This window comes from Typopeltis vanoorti, chromosome 21, assembly GCF_054136105.1.
Source record: "Typopeltis vanoorti isolate ZY-2024b chromosome 21, IOZ_Tvanoo_1.0, whole genome shotgun sequence".
Classification (NCBI taxonomy): domain Eukaryota; kingdom Metazoa; phylum Arthropoda; class Arachnida; order Uropygi; family Thelyphonidae; genus Typopeltis; species Typopeltis vanoorti.
Window position 1 is genome coordinate 16,817,348 of NC_143569.1, and position 18,085 is coordinate 16,835,432.

The 18,085-nt window shown below is 33.5% G+C and overlaps 1 protein-coding gene across 4 annotated transcripts in view; it reads right to left on the reverse strand.

Annotated features, from left to right (window-relative positions):
- The window catches only part of LOC150094647 (uncharacterized), a 628,041-nt gene that overhangs the window by 587,207 nt on the left and 22,749 nt on the right, over window positions 1-18,085 (reverse strand). For all 4 annotated transcript variants that reach the window (XM_090411495.1, XM_090411492.1, XM_090411494.1 and 1 more), the window contains exons 3-4: window positions 11,136-11,244; window positions 3,450-3,535 (exon numbers count right to left, since the gene is read on the reverse strand). In XM_090411495.1, coding sequence (XP_090267621.1) covers window positions 3,450-3,535; window positions 11,136-11,244 — 195 coding nt within the window. The remainder of the gene's footprint in view (window positions 1-3,449; window positions 3,536-11,135; window positions 11,245-18,085) is intronic.

An 18,085-nucleotide genomic window follows, 5' to 3' on the forward strand; every position in this document is an offset into this window, starting at 1 on the left:
CATGATGGTGAGTAAGTGAAACAATTCAAATTGTAAGTAGCAAAAAATTGTATCTCTTGTAAAAAATTTTTACAACATTAGAGGGTGCCACATCCATATCAGGAGTTCAGATCTTTTGTCATTACAACTGAATTGAATTGAATGGTCATGTGTATGAGGGTGGTTCCATAAGTTTCCAACCTGACTAACTTTTACAGGTGATAGAAAGAAAACAACTGTGTCACTTTTCAACATAATCTCCCTTTACTTCAACACACTTTTCACATCTTTGAATCAACATTTCTATGCCCTTAAAAAAATTGTCTGCAAAATGGCCTAAAAGTGCATCTTTCACCTCATTGTCATCTACAAATTTTCTTCCTTGAAGGGCCTTCTTTAGTTTCGAGAAGAGGTAGTAGTCACTGGATGCAAGATCTAGGCTGTAGGATGGATGTTCAATTTCTTAGATGCCACAGTCCTTCAATGCAGCCTTCGCAACAACAGCCATATGGACTGGAGCATTGTAGTGAAGTAAGCAAACACCATGACTCAGCATTCCTCCTCTCTTCCCCTTTTTTGAGTCGCACAGTTTGTGAAGGAGTGAAGCATAATATTCTGCATTCACGATGATATTCCTTTCCTTGAAGTCAATTAAGAGAATTCCCTGCAATCCCAAAAGATCGTTGCCATGATCATCTTGGTGGATTGAATGACCTTGGCAGTGCTTCACCTAGTTTGCACCACTCCGTGGATTCCCTTTTGAAAAAAGGATCATAATGAAGGAGCATGATTTCACCCCCAGTGACAATGGATTTCAGCACTTCTCTCTAATTCCCTTTGCAAAACTAAAAACTTGCAGGAACAGGTCACATGATGCGCCTTCTGAATTGAAGAGGGAAGTCGGGGCACCACCTCGCACAGACTTTCTTCATGTGAAGCTCCTGAGAATGATGTGAAAGACAGTTGTTATAGAAAACCCTAACTTTGCTAAGATTTCTTTGAGCTTCAGCCTTCTGTCATTGAGCATTTCCTCCTCAACAAGAGAGATATTTTCCTCAGTCATCACTTCCACAGGCTGACCATCACAAGGATCATATTCGATGCTCTCTCTCTTCCTAGGTGAAACTGTTTAGTCCATTCCTTCATGGTAGAATAAGAAGAAAAAACTTCCCCATAAACACCATCCAATCGCTGTTTGATAACACTTGGAGAAAGCTCTTCTTTGGTGAAAACTTTATCACAGCACAGTACTCAATTTTTAACATTAGCCACTTAGCATGTCACATGTCAGTCAAACAAGTGCCTCCAACTGAATGATGCAGGTAGAGAGTCGAAATTGGTACACCAACCTCCCCATGGATGATGCTATCTCTCAGGCATGGTGTCTCAAAATTGGCATGAATTATCTATGTCAGGATGGAAACTTTTCAAACCTATCTTGTAAACTGTTTGTTTGCTCTGAACAGGCTGATTTGAAATCCAGTAAAATACAAGTTAGTTAATGCATTTTTTTTTATAATTTAGTTTGTTTGGTGTTGTAATACCACTAAAATAAGTTATAAATAACGTCCAACATCTAAACTTGTCAATTAGATTAACCAGTGAGATAATTTCATCTTCCTTATTTCTGATGCTACTGGTTGTGATTTCACCATATCTACTCATGTCCCATGTCGTTATCACCACTTACCCCATATCTTCTCAGTTTGAACTATTTCTCTCACATCTCTGGCAATCCTATTCCTATGATGTCTCCATACACACATTCTCTACTACTTCCAACATCTGCTCTCCTTATGCCACACTGTCCTGTCTAACATGACTCTCCCTATTTCCCTGTCCCTCTTACATTCTCATTTTCTTGTCATCATCTCTCATAATGCTACCATTTCAATTAACAAGCACTTCAGTCTCCTGTTCCACCCTCCTGATCTTTCTCTTCGTCTCTTACTTCCTCTGAAGTCTTGTTCACATCACTTTTTAAACTTCCTTCTAGCGACAGTCTTTCCATTTCACTCACACTTAATCCATTTAAATGCAATCACTTTTATACAAATAAATCACTTTCCTGCCCACCATGTCTAAGTTCACTGCATTTCACACACCCTCCATATTCTGCCATGCATAGATGCAGCACTTGTGACAAAACCATTCTTGAAAAATTTATACTGTATGGATGTTTATTCATTTAGAGACTCAGATAATCAAATACATTCTTTCCTCAAATGCAATCAATCTATAAACTGCACTTCCTTTTCACACGTAGCTCTGCCATATCCTCATAATCTCCTTATGTCCAACCAAATCATTTCTTTCCACAATCATCACTAACTCTCTTGCTCATGATGTACTTCTCATATCCAAAGAATCAATTATCATGTTCATTTTCCTTCCTGGAAAACAGACCTTATGGATTTCCTCATTCACTTCATCTTTAATAATGGAATCTCTATACATTGCTATTCTTGAGTCATTCATCACTTTTTTTCCTCTACTTTCCTTCATTCTATCTATTTGCAGTCCTTTATTCCTTTCCACAATGTCTAAGCTCACTGCATTTCATTTCATATTCTGATCAATTCATTCTTCAAATCTTGCATCTGGACAATGTCATTCTCTGTCACTAGCTCTCATTCTATTGTTCCTTTCTTTCACTTCCACACTTTCACTTGATTCTGTTTCATTCTACTTCATTCCTACTTTCTTTTACTTCCTCAGGCTTGCATGTTTTTGTTCCATGATTCAAAACAGTCTTTTGCACTCATAAGTACACTAGCTTTCATTCCATCAGTCTGTTTATCATTCGCTGATAACTACAATAGCTTGTAATCCAACAAAATATCATACATCCTAGAAACTGACACCTTCTCTCATCTCATGCTCAGTCTCTCTCTCAAAACACACACCCCCTCCATATTCTGCCATTCATACATGCAACACTTGTGACAAAACCATTCTTGAAAAATTTACACTGTATGGATATTTGTTCATTTAGAGAGTCAGATAATCAAACTGAATCTAACAGGTACATCTGAATAAATTTTGTAAAATGCATCTGATAATGGAAGGATGTAAGAAAAGTATTCATACAGAAGAGTACCAATATTAAATTGGATTAATAGTTCCTTATCCTCTGAGTATACATTTTGAAAGATGATGAAAATGCTAAAATAATCAGTAAGATACTACATGTATCAAGCATGTACAAAATAACAAAAGAACAAAGATTAGTGACTTCAGCATAAATTTCAATGTTTAGGAAGGGAATGGGATATATGCATATTGCAAATACCTAACATACTGAAAGCTGCAATGAAGAAAATCATTCAAATCCAAGAACCGCCAATATTTTTTCAGGAAAAAGCATGAAAAAAAAATTTTTTTAGACAGTGATAATTTAAACAATTATATTTAACAGGTAAATTATGGCAGGGAGAAGAGAGAAACTAAGAGTAATGAATCAGTCTTACCTACACATATTTTACCATCAAGAACAGCAATTGTTGCTGGCACAGCACCTTCTTTTCTAACTATTTTTTCAACTTCTTGGGCTGTTCTATGAAAATAATAATAATAATAATGAGATATATATATATATATATATATATATATATATATATATATCATTTCAAAGCTGAAGCAGAACACCAGAATAAGTTGATAACATTTATTTACTTAGTAATGTGATGTTTCATTCCAATTGCACAGGATTTCTTCATGTGTAAATATATAAACTAGTAGACATAACTAACATAAGACTAGCAAAGCAGAAGAGACTGATGTTATTTTTTAAATTATTCCTAATTGTTCCGAACATTCTGCATTCATGTGAATTTGACTAATGAAGGCAAGGATGTATTCAGACAAGTTAATACACTGATTAATATTTAAATGTTTAAGATCTAATGCTATTTCCAAAAATTCCCATATTTTTCTTACTGTTGTATTATACCAAGGTGTAATAGTTCTGATTTATCCCATAACATTTGATGTCTCATTTGCAAAGTATCTTGTGGGTGAGCTGAAAAGAGTATGTGTAATGACAAAACTGAGGCTTTGTTTCTATGGTATTCAATATCTTGAACATGTTCATCAATGCATTGTTCAATTGATTTTTCTGTCTATCCATAGAAAGATGAATAACATTCATACCATAGCCGATAAACACCCAGATAAGGAAGTGGGCTATGGCAAGGTTTTGCAGATCTTAGTAGTCATCTCGTCTTGATAAAGGGGGTAAATATTACTTTAATTTTATATTCCTTGAGTATTTTTGCTAGTTTTATGGAAACAGAGCTAATATATGGGAGCATGAATCCTTTGTTTTCTTCATTAGAAATTTCTCTGCTCTCATGTCGGTTGAATAGTCTGGAGATGGCATGCTCACTAAAGCCATTTTGAAAGAAAGTGTTTCTGAAATGTTGAAGTTCTTTGGCTAGTTCATCCTTGTTCATCTGAATACATCCTAGCTTTCATTAGTCAAACACATTCACATGAATGTGTAAACATACAGAACATGTGGAACAATTAGAAATAATTAAAAAATAAAAAAAAAATAACATCAGTCTCTTCTGTATAACTGCATAACAGTTGTCACCTTTGTTAGTCCTTTTACTGTTTGTCTACTATTTTGTATATTTACACCTGAAGAAATCCCGTGCAATTAGGATGAAACATCGTGTTACTAAGTAAATAAATGTTATCAATTTATTCTGGTGTTCTGCTTTATAAACTTTAATCAAATATTCATGAACCAGCAAAGTTTACATACTCATATATATATATATATATATATATACATTGCAGTATGTATAAGTTCATTCTGAATAATAACAACAATATTATTACGAAATTATGTGAGGAAATGAAGATTATATTTCAGTTTTGGTACCACCATTATGACTTCTGATTCTTTTTTCTGTATTCATATTTTTTCCTTCAGGTCTGAGGTTCACTAAAAACAACCTTAGAACAGAGGGAAATTTTTTTCTTTAGATTTCTCCATATTTTTGTAAGGAAATTTTTTTCTTCTGATTTCTCCAGATTTTTGTGTTGGAGTACTATAGCTACCTCTCTGCTTTCCTTGATCCCTAGTTAACAAAAATCTATAAATTTAAAGGACCTAAAAATATGATTTGGCATAGTATGCAGGAAAAGTGAAAAGGGAAAGAAATATGTCAAGTTTTTCTTTTTGTACGACATGCTGTATTATTTCACTGTTACTGAACTGTGAAATAGTGCTACAATAAATTGTACTCACTATTGGTGATATTCATCTGAAACTACAAAAATGTATTCGTGTTTACTTTATATAATATTTGTTTATTGGGTGCAACAAGAATAATTTATCAGATAATAAAAAATAACTGTTGCCCAGAACTAAATAGCTGCATAGAGTCATTTAGCTTTGTACAGAGGTCTGATGTTAATAATAATATCTATTAGTTAAATATAAAGAGCCAATAGGCTTCATTTCAGTGATATAAACATTATTTAAATTAAGGGGATATTAAATCCCACATTGTTTTAAAACCGAATAAGAAACTCAAAGATTGGAATCAGAGAGTTTCATGCCGAATATAGTCAACTATAAAAGTATCAGCGATTACTAGCGTGAGCTATATATAGTTTTTTTATAGTTTATAGTTTACTATATTCATGTCAAATATAGTAAACTATAAAAGTATCGGCGATTACTAGCGCATTTCCTAGAAAATGTATTTTTACATTATGGAAAATACCAAGAATAGCGATCAGACTTTACCACCTTTGCTGCGGGAGATCTCATCTACTCACTGATGAGACCTCAAAAAAGGTTGAAACCGATCTAGGTAGTGACCTCTTCTCATAATGTAAAACAATATATATACATCTCTTAGGAGCTGGGTTTTACATTATGAGAGAATATTAAAGTTAGTGATGGATCTTGCTCCACCTTTGCATGCAGTTGCCCTGGTGTTGTACTACCCAAGTGATCATTTACACTTGGGCTCGCTGATAGTTTTTTTGGCATGAAACTCTATGGATTTCAATCCGAGTTTCGTACCCAGCTATAAAAACATAAAGGGATTTACCATCCCCGTTTCTATTAGGTGCCATTATGTTGGGGGGGAAAAAAATAGACAAAGAAAGCAGGTATTAATTAAGTCTTAAGATGACTGTCTCCCAAATTTTTGGTAAATTTATACAGTCATACTTGTTGAGGTTTGGAGTATGCTTAAAGGTTTCTATTGATTCCAAAAACAATTTCTCTAACTTATAACGACTTCTGTGTAGACGTTTGTCTTTTTCCAATTGATCCTGTGTGCAGAAGTATCTAAGGCATGGTCAAGTAGACCTGACTTTGCCATAATGACAGTGCCGGATGTATTTTTTATGTTTACTGAGGTGGATGTCCACAGTTCTTCCTGTCAGTCCATAGTAGGCTGGATCACATGAACAGGGCACTTCATAGACTCCTGGATGTGATAAAGAAGAGATTCTGTCCTTGGGTGAACAGATGAGAGTTGCAAATTTGATACAAAATGTAAATACAGTGCATAGCTGATGTTTATGTGACTTATTTGTGCTTATGGTTCCAGAGAAAGTTCTATTAAGAAAGAAATGGAGAAATTTTTTGTGGCATTAGGGAAGACAGCTGGCACAATGAAAAAGGAAAAGTTGGTGCTTGATAAACAGCAGAGATGGAAATGATTACCAGACATACAGAAATATTTTGGGAAAATTTGGAGAAAAGAGCAAAGCTAATAATAATGATAAATGCCTGCTGGATTTCTGTTCAGGACATGGATTAGTTATTACTACCACCATGTCCCAACATAAAAATGTGCACAAATTTGCATGAAGAAAGATGCAAGAAATAAAAAAAGTCTTATTGACCGTTATAGTTGATAGTGATGTTTTCTCACTGGTTCAGGAAATGGTAAACAGAGGATTTGAAATTTAAACAGGAGGTGATCACTATTTAGTTTTGAGCAAATTAAAATTGAATTTCATATTGAAAAGAAGAATGTGTAAGAAAGTTTTAAAACATATCAAGGTTGAGAAGCTTTCAGAGGTCAATTGTAGACTCAATATGCAAACATCACTGAAGAAAAAAAATGAAAGAATTTGAAAACAAGAACTAAACCTTGGAGATTCAATGACAAATCTGAAGAAAACACTGACTAATTCAGCCAGAGAGGCATGTGGTGAGATTATATATAAGGATACAAAAATCAGAATTCAATGGTGGACTCAGAAAATAAATAGGGAGTGAAGGAAAAGAAGAAAGAATATTAACAGTTCCTGGCAAAGTAAGTCAGCTTGTTCTCTTAGAGAATACAAAGAAAAATGTAAGAAAGTGAAGCACTGTGTAAAACTAGCTAAACAAAAGTGATGGGAAGACTTTGGTAACAACACAGAAAATAAATATCAGGAAGGTAGCAAAATATTCTGGAGACTATTGAAAATGCTTAGAAATGGAGGAAAAAGTACTGTAAAAGGAATCAGAAATGATAAAAGCGACATGAAAACTGAATATAACAATATTCTAGGTGTCTGGAGTAATTACTTTGAAAGACTGTTGATGAAACAAGTAATATCAATATGATGGTAGAAAACTCCCAGCAGGAATGCAGTCAGGAATTTTTTTTCCATACTTAAAGCAGAAAAATTCACATGAAACCTGAAATGTGGAAAAGCAGCTGGAGTAGATGAAATTCAGCCAGAAATGCTCAAATGTGGAGGTATAAAAGTTTTACAGTGGCTACATTGTGTAATTCAGAAGACCTGGCCAGAGGGTTGAATTCCAGATGATTGGAGCAGCTCTCATAGCACCATCTATAAAATTGGAAATAAATGTGAGAATTACAGAGTATTTCCCCTACTGAGTGTTCCTGTTAAGATTTATACAAGTATACTTGAGAAATGGTTAAGAACAATTGTGGAAAGAAAGCTTGGTGAAGAACAAGCTAAATTCAGGCCAAACAGAGGTTGTCAGAATTTCACTTTAAGACAAATAGCAGAAAATTCTTGGGAATATTACAAGGATTTTTATTAAAGTTTCTTAGATCTGGAAAAGGCATATGAGTGCAGAGAGGAAAGCTGTAAGTGAGCAGTTAGAATTGAAGGAGGTACAGGAAGATGGTTTGAGGTGAATCAGGTTACAACAAGAGTGCACATTATCTGCACTGTTATTCGTTATCTATATGGATCAATTATGAAGGAAAGTGGAATATAATCTGATATCAAAATTGGTGATGTCAATTTTAGCTCTTTACTTTATGCAGATCATGTTATGATGTTATACTTCTGATTAAATCCACTACAAGTCTGCAAGATTCCCTGACTAAACTGAATAACTGTTATAATAAATTTGGTATGAAAACCAGCAATAAAAAGACAACAAAAATAGGCAGAAATATTGAAAACCTCAACTGTATCTTGAATTGTGAACCTATAGAACAAGTAAAACATTTCAGCTACTCAGGCACAATTTTTAGTGAAAATGGAAAATTAAATATGGAATAAACGACAGAATTGTTAAAGTCAGTATGGTAGGAAGAAGTCAGCTGAATAAATTTATATGGAATAAGAAAAAAATTAGTCAAAACACTTAATTAGCTGTATACAAGATGGTGTTCAAACCAATTTTTACTAATGGATCTGAGAGCCAGGTTAGAAATAAACACTTGCTTAACTCTGATATGAGAGTTCTGAGAAAGATTAGTGGAGTGAACAGATAGCATCAATGGCAGTATCGCATTAAAAATGAGCATAGTAGGAAAGAACTTGACATTGTTAGCATTCAGGAACATGTTATTAGGGCTAATCTCAGGTGGCATGGTAACTTTAACAAAATGGAAGAAGATTAGCCAAACAAGTGTTCTTTGTGAGGTTGGCAGGGAAAATATCCAGAGGAAGACCAGGATGTAGATGGATTGATGCAGTAAAAAGTGCCTTAAAAGACAAAAATATAAAATCTGATAATATTGGGATCTGGACAGATATAAATAGGGAGTGAAGAATAACAGAATAATTCTGAGAAAATTTTTTGATTGGAAGTTAGTAATGGTGTAGCTTTCTCAAGTAGTACTATCATAATTATCCTTTACGCCCCCATGAGGGTATATATCAGGAATCTGATGATGACTATTACCAATCCAATTCTGAATCCTACTCCTGATCAACCTCTCTTTAACACCTTAACAATTATAGACACACAAATTAGCCTATAATTTTAGCCACAGTCTTATACCCCACCCTACTCCTTTGTGACGTGGAATATTTTTTTCCAAATACCACTCCCTTAGAACTCACCCTGTTATACGACTCATATTAAACAGATGTGCCAATGGTCCTGTTAATTCTCTAGAGCATTTCTTCAAGATACATGACAATATGCTGTCAAGTTCATGTGTTGAGGCTTAAGTGCTATGAGGACATCATGCTGGAGGTTAAAATAATTTAGAATTAAAATAATTTTTAATGCTTCCAATATTTCATCTCAGTCACCGACACATCTTCAGAGATTACAAATAACTCTTGTAACACATATACAAAGACAACACAAAATGAAACACATGGGTGACTCTAAAGTCCTATCTAGGTGGTGCACCCTCTATGAGAGTTTTTAAGTGGCCTAGGATGTAAAGTGGAATCTCTGATAATTCATGTTTTCCAAATTTTTTATGTTTTATGGCCTTGCAGACCATGTTTTGGATATAACCCACAGGATCTCCTGAAAAAAAAAAAAAACCCACCATGCTCCACCATAGTAAATTCAAAAAAGAAAAACTGTTTTTAGAATCTCTGCTGTCATTCAGAAATCAACTAAATTTAAATAAATACAGTTGCATAAAACTTCCCAAAATTTGGGAAACATTAATTATCAGAGATCCCACTTTATATTCTAGGCCACCAACAAATGCCTATAGAGGGTACACCACTTGGATAGGACTTTAGAGTCATCCACGTGTTTCTCTTAGTATAATGTTGTATTTGAGTGTGTATTACAATAGTTTTTTTGTAATCCCTGAAGATGTCTCAGTGACTAAGACAAAATATTGGAAACATTAAAAATCAGTTTTAATCCTTTCTGAGTGCTGTATATATTCGATTAAACCTCCAACATGATACTGTCTAGTTCTACTGCTTTATTAACATCACGTTTATTCAATTTCTCAAATATTTCCTGCTTATTCACCATCAGTCCCTCCACCACTGTACTCTCTACACTCCAGCTTCTCATATGTCACTTTCAGGAGAATGAAATACACTGATAAACTGCTCATCGAATACTTCAAGTACATCCTCTGCATCAGTTTTCATTAAATCTCATTCTAGCCTGTGAAATTATTGCTATCAAAATGAATTATTTTGACAAATTTTGCTAATAAAAATAATACAACTGAAATCATTACTGAACTACGAGTATAAGGAAATCTTCTTGTGTATATTCCAAATCTCAATTTTTATTAAACCAGCCAGAATGATGGTATTGCAATGTATATCAATATAATCCACAACATGCAAATATTCTGATTTGTTTATATGACTCAATACTACAAAAGGTTGTATATCTATAGTATATTGTGAACAGGTAAGAATCAAAACAAAAATTCAAATGGCTTGACAAATTTTTGTAATGAATTCAAATAACAAATTTCAGTAAAAAGTTTGTTCGCTTAATTGCAAACTGTGCATGATGATACTTCACGTGCAAATTTTGTTTGCTTACATTTAAATAAAGGATAAAACAAAGATATAATTTCTTGGCAAGTTTAAATTTTAGTAAAATCTATCCATCTTGAGTCCTAGAATACATTTGTGCATATTGCATATGCACAAATGGACAGACAAAACAAATCTAACAGGAGCTTATGTACACTTAATACCATCAGAGATAGCACACAGATCTATGTTTAAACCTGATTTAAAAACAGGTCATCTTCCTGTATATTTTTCAATAATAACTACCAATCTGCAACTTAATATAGATGACATAAATCAGTTGTGAAAGGAATTCAAAGTCATTCTTCTTATCAATGGATGGTATGGTTGAAAAATGAAGTTGTTACCAGAACAGATTAAGGTATATAAGCACTGAGTTCATTTAATAATAAACATCTCTAACATAAATAATACCAAATGTAGCAATTACATATTTTAAATACCTTAAGTTTGTAGGGTAAGACATCCCATGAGTAATTATTGCACTTTCAAGTGCCACAACAGGTTCTCTTTTTTGTAGACTAACTCTAATATGTTCTGAGACCTGAATACCTACAACAAAAATTAGTTTCATTAATACATCAAAAGAGAATTAAACAGAATGAATTAAATAAATAAATGTTGCAATTTATTTGTACTAATTAAACTTATTCCTGATACTCTCCAAAAGATTGTGGTTTGACTAACTGATGATCCCCCCCCTCTTCCCCCTCTCTCTCAGATGTTCTATGTTTCAGCTTTGTCTTTTCTAGTTACTTGGGTATTATTTATTCGGCTAAATCTGCAATGATATGAGCAGCAGCTCCAATATCTATTTACAGTTCAACTGCTACATCTACTCCTCTGAAGTGTTTAATTCCAGTATAAATTCCACATGGAGATTATTTTTGAATTTAAATCTCTATTAGCTTCATGTACATTATAGTACACTTCATCAGGAGAATAAAATAAAAATTACAATGATTGACTTAAACATGAAACATACCAAACTAATAGACGTTTAAACTCAATAAAAAGAACTGGTCAACAAACAGTCTCCATGTTAATGATTACCATATAACTGCAGTTAAACCTCTGTTTATATTATGATTATGTTTATATTAACTCTAATATTTTTGATTGGGTAATCAAATTTTTTAAATTTATCTACCATAATTAGTGGTGATTATTTTTTGTAATTTTAATGCTAATTATTATTACCTATTAAGAATTCAGGTTAGAATTTAATTTTCTGTAACTTTCTTTATCATCATCATCAAATTCCTGACACGTACCCTCAAAGGGTGTACAGGATATAATGGTACTACATGAAAAATTTATGTCATTACTAACTTCCTATCTATAATTTTCCTCCAAATCAGTCTGTTAATTGTCAAGATTCCAACATTATCAGATCTCATATTTCTGTCACCTAAGGCACTTTGTACCGTATCAATCCACCTATATCTTGGTCTTCCTCTGGGTCGTTTTCCTACCAACCTGGCAAAGAACACTTGTTTTGCTAATCTTTCCTCACCCATTCCGTTTAAGTGACCATAACCCCTCCTAATGCACTCCTGGATGCTGACAGTGTCAAGTTCTTTCCTAATATCCTTGTTTTTAATATGATATTGCCATTGATGCCATCTGTTCACACTCTATTCTTTCTCAGGACTTTCATATCTGCAGTCTCTAGTCTTTGGTCAAGTGTTTTACTTCTGGCCCAGCTCTCAGATCCATAAGTTAAAACTGGTTTAAACACTGTCTTGTATACAGCTAATTTAGTATTCTGACTAATTTCTCTCTTATTCAAAATGAATTTATTCAGTTGACTTCCTACCATACTAACTTTGTTGATTCTGTTGTCTATTTCCATATTTAATTTACCATCATAACTAAAAATCATGCCTAAGCAGCTGATATATTTTACTTGTTCCACAGGTTCTCCGTTCAAAACACAGTTGACATTTTCAACGATTCTACCTATTTCCATTGTTTTTATCTTTTCATTGCTGACCTTCATACCATATCTATTACAACAGTTATTCAATTTAGGCAGCGAATCTTGCAAACTTGTGGCAGATTTATTTAGAAGTATAACATCATCCGCATAAAGCAAGAAGCTGACATTAACATCTCTCCAATTCTGATATCATGTTTAATACCACTTTCCTTCATAATGTGATCCATATAGATAATGAATAACAGAGGGAATAATGTACATCCTTGTCTCACACCAGATTTAACATTAAACCATTTTCCTGTACTTCCTTCAATTCTAACTGCTGACTTACAACTCAAATAAAGACTAAGTATTGCTTGATATAATGCCCCATTGACAACATATAACTGTAGCATATTGAATAGCTTCTCTCTTGGCACCTTGTCATATGCCTTTTCCAGATTGACAAAACTCAAATACAGATCTTTGTTATATTCCCATTATTTCTCATCTATTTGTCGTAAAGGGAAGATCTGATCCTGACATCGTCTATTTGGCCTGAATCCAGCTTGTTCTTCACCAAGCTTTTCTTCCACAATTCTTATCAACCGTTTCTCAAGTATACTGGCATAAATCTTGCCCGGAACACTCAGAAGGGAAATACCTCTGTAATTCTCACATTCTGTTTTATTTCCCTTTTTATATATGGATACTATTAGAGCTCCTCCAATCATAAGGAATTCGTTCCTCTGTTCAGGCCTTCTGAACTATGTAGAGCAGCCACTGTAAGACTTTTATACCACCATACTTCAGCATTTCTGGTCGAATATCATCTACTCCTGCTGCCTTTCCACATTTCAAGCCTTTGATGGCTTTTTCTACTTCAAGTATGGATATGTATTCCTGACCGTATGCCTGTTGAGTGTTTTTTATTTACCACTGTGCTATCACTGCTTGTTTCATTTAGCAATTTTTTTGAAGTAATTACTCCATACTTCAAAGTTATCTTTTTCTCCCGTTTTCATGTCACCTTTATCATCTCTAACTGCTTTTACTGCACTCTTTCCTCCATTTCTAAGCTTCGTCAGCAACCTCCAGAATATTTTACCACCTTCTTGATATTTATTTTCTATGTTCTTGCCAAAGTCCTCCCATGACTTGTGTTTAGCTAGTTTTACACAGTGTTTCGCTTTCTTACATTTGTCTCTGTATTCTTTAAGAGCAAAAGCTGACTTATTTGCCAGGAATTTTTGATAAGCTTTCTTCTTTTCCTTCAATGCCTCTTTAACTTCCTGTGTCCACCATGGAGTTCTGATTTTTCTATCCTTGCAGACAACCTCACCACATGCCTCTCTGGCTGAATCAATCAGGATTTTCTTCAAAGTTTGCCACTGAATCTCCAAGTTTGGTTCTTGTTCTCAAACTCTTTCATTTTTTTGTTCAATAATCTTTGTGTATTTTAGTCTACAGTTCACATCTGAGAGCTGCTCAACTTTTATTCGCTTTAAGACTTTCTTACAATATGAAATTCAATTTTATCCTGCTCAAGACTAAATAGTGATCACTTCCAATTTAAAATCCTCTGTACACTCTGGTGTCCTGCACCAAGGAGAAAACATCACTATCAACAATAACATAGTCAATGAGACTTTTCTTATTCATTGCCTCTTCTCTTCATGTGAATTTGTGCAAATTTTTATGTTGGAACATGGTGTTAGTAATAACCAGTCCATGTCCTGAGCAGAAATCCAACAGGTATTTGCCATTATTGTTAGCTTTGCTCTTTTCTCCAAATTTTTCCAAAACAGTTGTGTATGTGTCTGACAATCACTTCCTACTCTGCTATTTAGATCCCCAACAAGGACTAACTTTTCCTTTTTCATTGTGTCAGTTGCTTTTTCTAAAGCATTAAAAAATTCCTCCACTTCTACCTTAGTAGAACCTTCTTTGAGACAATAGGCACAAATAAGTCGCATTGTCCAGTTCCCCATTCTGATATTCGTCCAAATCACTCTACTTGAGACTGCCTGCCATTCAAGAAGATTAGTCTCGTATTTAGTGTTGAATACTATGGCTACTCTTTCTTTTCCTTGATTGTCATTACCTGAATATAACATTTTGTATTTATTGCTCAGAAAGAGCTCACCAGTTTTTGTCTTTTTTGTTTCAGTCATCCCTATTATGTCGATCTGGTACTTATCTAATTCTTATCTAACTTAATTTATTATATTCTAATCTGCTGAGGTGTTTTCAGAAGTCTGAATAGTGCAATTTAGCACATGTGAATAGCAGAGAAAAAAAAATCTCATATTAAACCATAAAACCATATTATTTTAATGGAATGAAGTCAGCATGAGGAATAAATTAAATGGAGGTTTCATGGTTCTAGCATTTAGTCTTGGTCACAAAAACATCATGGGGAATACAATACAAGAAATGTATTGTATTCCCCATGCACTCTCACAAACCGTACAAACATGTGGAAGATATCAGATTGAAAGTCCTAAGAGGGGGTGCTCTCTAAGGACACTGGCAGGCAGACTTGGCATTTGGTTAAAATGTATAAGAATTACTATTTCTTAAATCTCAGGAAATTATTCAAACCACATTTACTGAATTTTATTCGGTTTTTTAAATCTGCTACTGATTTCAAGTAAGTGTATTATGTTTGTATTTACTATATTGAAGCATAGTAGTTTTACCATTTGATTTTGTACAGGTATCCATGGCAAGGTCAGCTAGTCCTCAATGATCATAATTGTGGAAGTATACATAATTCTTATGTTCTTCAAGACTGATGTTGGCAGAGCTTCCAGTTTATCCATAATACCTAGTTGCAGAAACAAGGAGCCTTGTAAATACTCGGAATGGGAGGGGAAGGGAATGGTATTTAGGAGAATAGATAAGGGCAACCAACTTCAATATGGAGTTTGAAAGTAGTACAGAGATTACACTTCTTTTTTTTTTTCTGAGGTGCTATGAATAAAGGGAATAGTAATGGCAATTGAGTAATCTATATGTTGAGAGGAATGTGAGATGGCAGAGAAGGATGGAACACGTATTTGGTCAATTTTTTTGTCATTGTAGCCACTGGATAGGAAGAATCAACATAAATTCAGCTCTGAAAGAAGGTTGATTGGAACAGTGAATGATGGTTCCTTTAATGAGAGGTTTTATATAGTTGGGGGAGAAATGGATGGGAAAGTTCATAAAAGTATCAATCCATGTAAATAGGATTTCTGTAAACTCAGAAGAAAGGAGTACCATTAGGATCACGTGATTAAAAAGTCTAAAAGAGGAAGATTACTATTATTTTCTTTCCTACAGTACATTGGAGTCTGGGGTGCTGGTGGTTAATGTTTTTAGTTCTTCTGTTAATATTTCTTCTGTGGCTTTTATAATTTCTGCTATAATTTCATATTCTCCTGGTATGTTATTATTTTTTATATCCATCGTTGCTCCTCTTCTTCTTCTCAACCTTTCTATTCTTCTGGCTTCTATGTATTATGTCACAATTCTTGTCACATTATACAATTCTGAAAAATACTGTTTAGCCCTTTCTATCTTCAATTATCTCATCCATTTTCATTTTATTTTTTTTTCTTTATGTGAGATTTGTGGACAGACTTATGTGTTCGTCGAACATGTTGTTTATTATTTTAACGGTATAATAGAACACAGAAACTAAGTAAATAATTGATTTATTAACTTGATGCTGATATTTCGCTGGTATTATAACCAGCATCTTCAGAGCACAAAAACACTGTCACAATACGCGAGACTAAAACAACATGGTGTACATTAACAAAATTGTAGCAGCAACACAAAGACTAGAGTCCTGATTTTGGCGCCCTCTATCTGAAAAAAAAAAAAAAAAAAAAAAAAACGCTATCATATATTGCTAGAGTCCTAGAAAAGTGCTAGTTTTTCCTTAATATGACTGTCTCCCAGACTTCCTATAGCAGACCATGCTCTGGATACCCCTGCACACAGGATCAACTGGAAAAACACAAAAGTACTACACAGAAACCCATATAAATCAGAGAGATTGTTCTTAGAGGCGACAGAAGCCCTAAAACACACTCCAAATCTCAACAAATATGGCTGTATTAACTTGCCGAAGATCTGGGAGACAGTCATATTAAGGAAAAACTAGCACTTTTCTAGGACTCTAGCAATATATGATAGCGTTTTTTTTTTTTTTTTTTTTTTTTTTTTTTTTTTTTTTTCAGATAGAGGGCACCAAAATCAGGACTCTAGTCTTTGTGTTGCTGCTACAATTTTGTTAATGTACACCATGTTGTTTTAGCCTCGCGTATTGTGACAAACAGTGTTTTTGTGCTCTGAAGATGCTGGTTATAATACCAGCGAAATATCAGCATCAAGTTAATAAATCAATTATTTACTTAGTTTCTGTGTTCTATTATACCGTTAAAATAATAAACAACTTTATGTGAGATTGTTGCACAGTACTTATATTTGCTGTTGTCCATTATTCCTTGTATCATTTTATCTATCTTTTTTTATATATTTTTCCTGATTCCATATATTCAAATCTATATCTCTATGGAGAATATTTCCATCCTTGATTAGTTTTGATCTTTTTTTTCCAAAAGATTTTTGTTTTCTTTTGCAATATTTTGCAGACTTCCTATAATGATTAAACTAAGGTTTTTCTGTATATTATCCAGTTGTATATTATTTTTCATTCATGTTAATTCTTTGTATAATTCTTTTGCAATTTCTTTCTGGTATAATTGTTTGTTGGGTGTTATGCTAACATATTATCATTTATCTTTGAATTCTGCTTTATTCTGTTTAATGTTATTAATAAGTCTGAGAGAATGTTTTCGGAATCTACATCAGCTATACCCCCCCAAAAAAAAAATATGACTGAATTAATTTGCTAAAGATCAGGATGACCAGTCATTCTGGGACAAAATAGCCTGACTTCTCCAAATTAGCTTTATGATTATTTGGCCCATGTTAGGATATTAGTTCTTTTTCTATTACAATTTGAATTATTTCTACAGTAATCTAATTGAGTTTGTGTGCTTCTCACAGTTGTAATTTGTGTTCTGAAGATGCTGGGTAGAAAACCAGCAAAATGTTATTAAGTTCAATAAATTAATTATATTTTTTTTCTCTTGGTGTTGTTTATACCATGAAGAGCACTATCGTGTTAATTTAATCTTGTTCTCTACTGTTATATTCCCTCTAACTATTCTTTCAAGTCATCAATCAAATAAGTACAATGTACTTATATGTGTACTTGATGTATCTAAATAAGAACTAAGGTACCTCTTTTTCTCCTATTCCATTTTTTCCTATATACTTTTCAGGATAATTTTTATTTTTATCCAGTTGTGCACTGAAATCTGCTATTAGACACATAGTACATATATTTTCCCAGTAGCAAAAATTAAAAATATGACAAACATAATTGAAAACCAAAAAAGAAAAGTAAAAGAG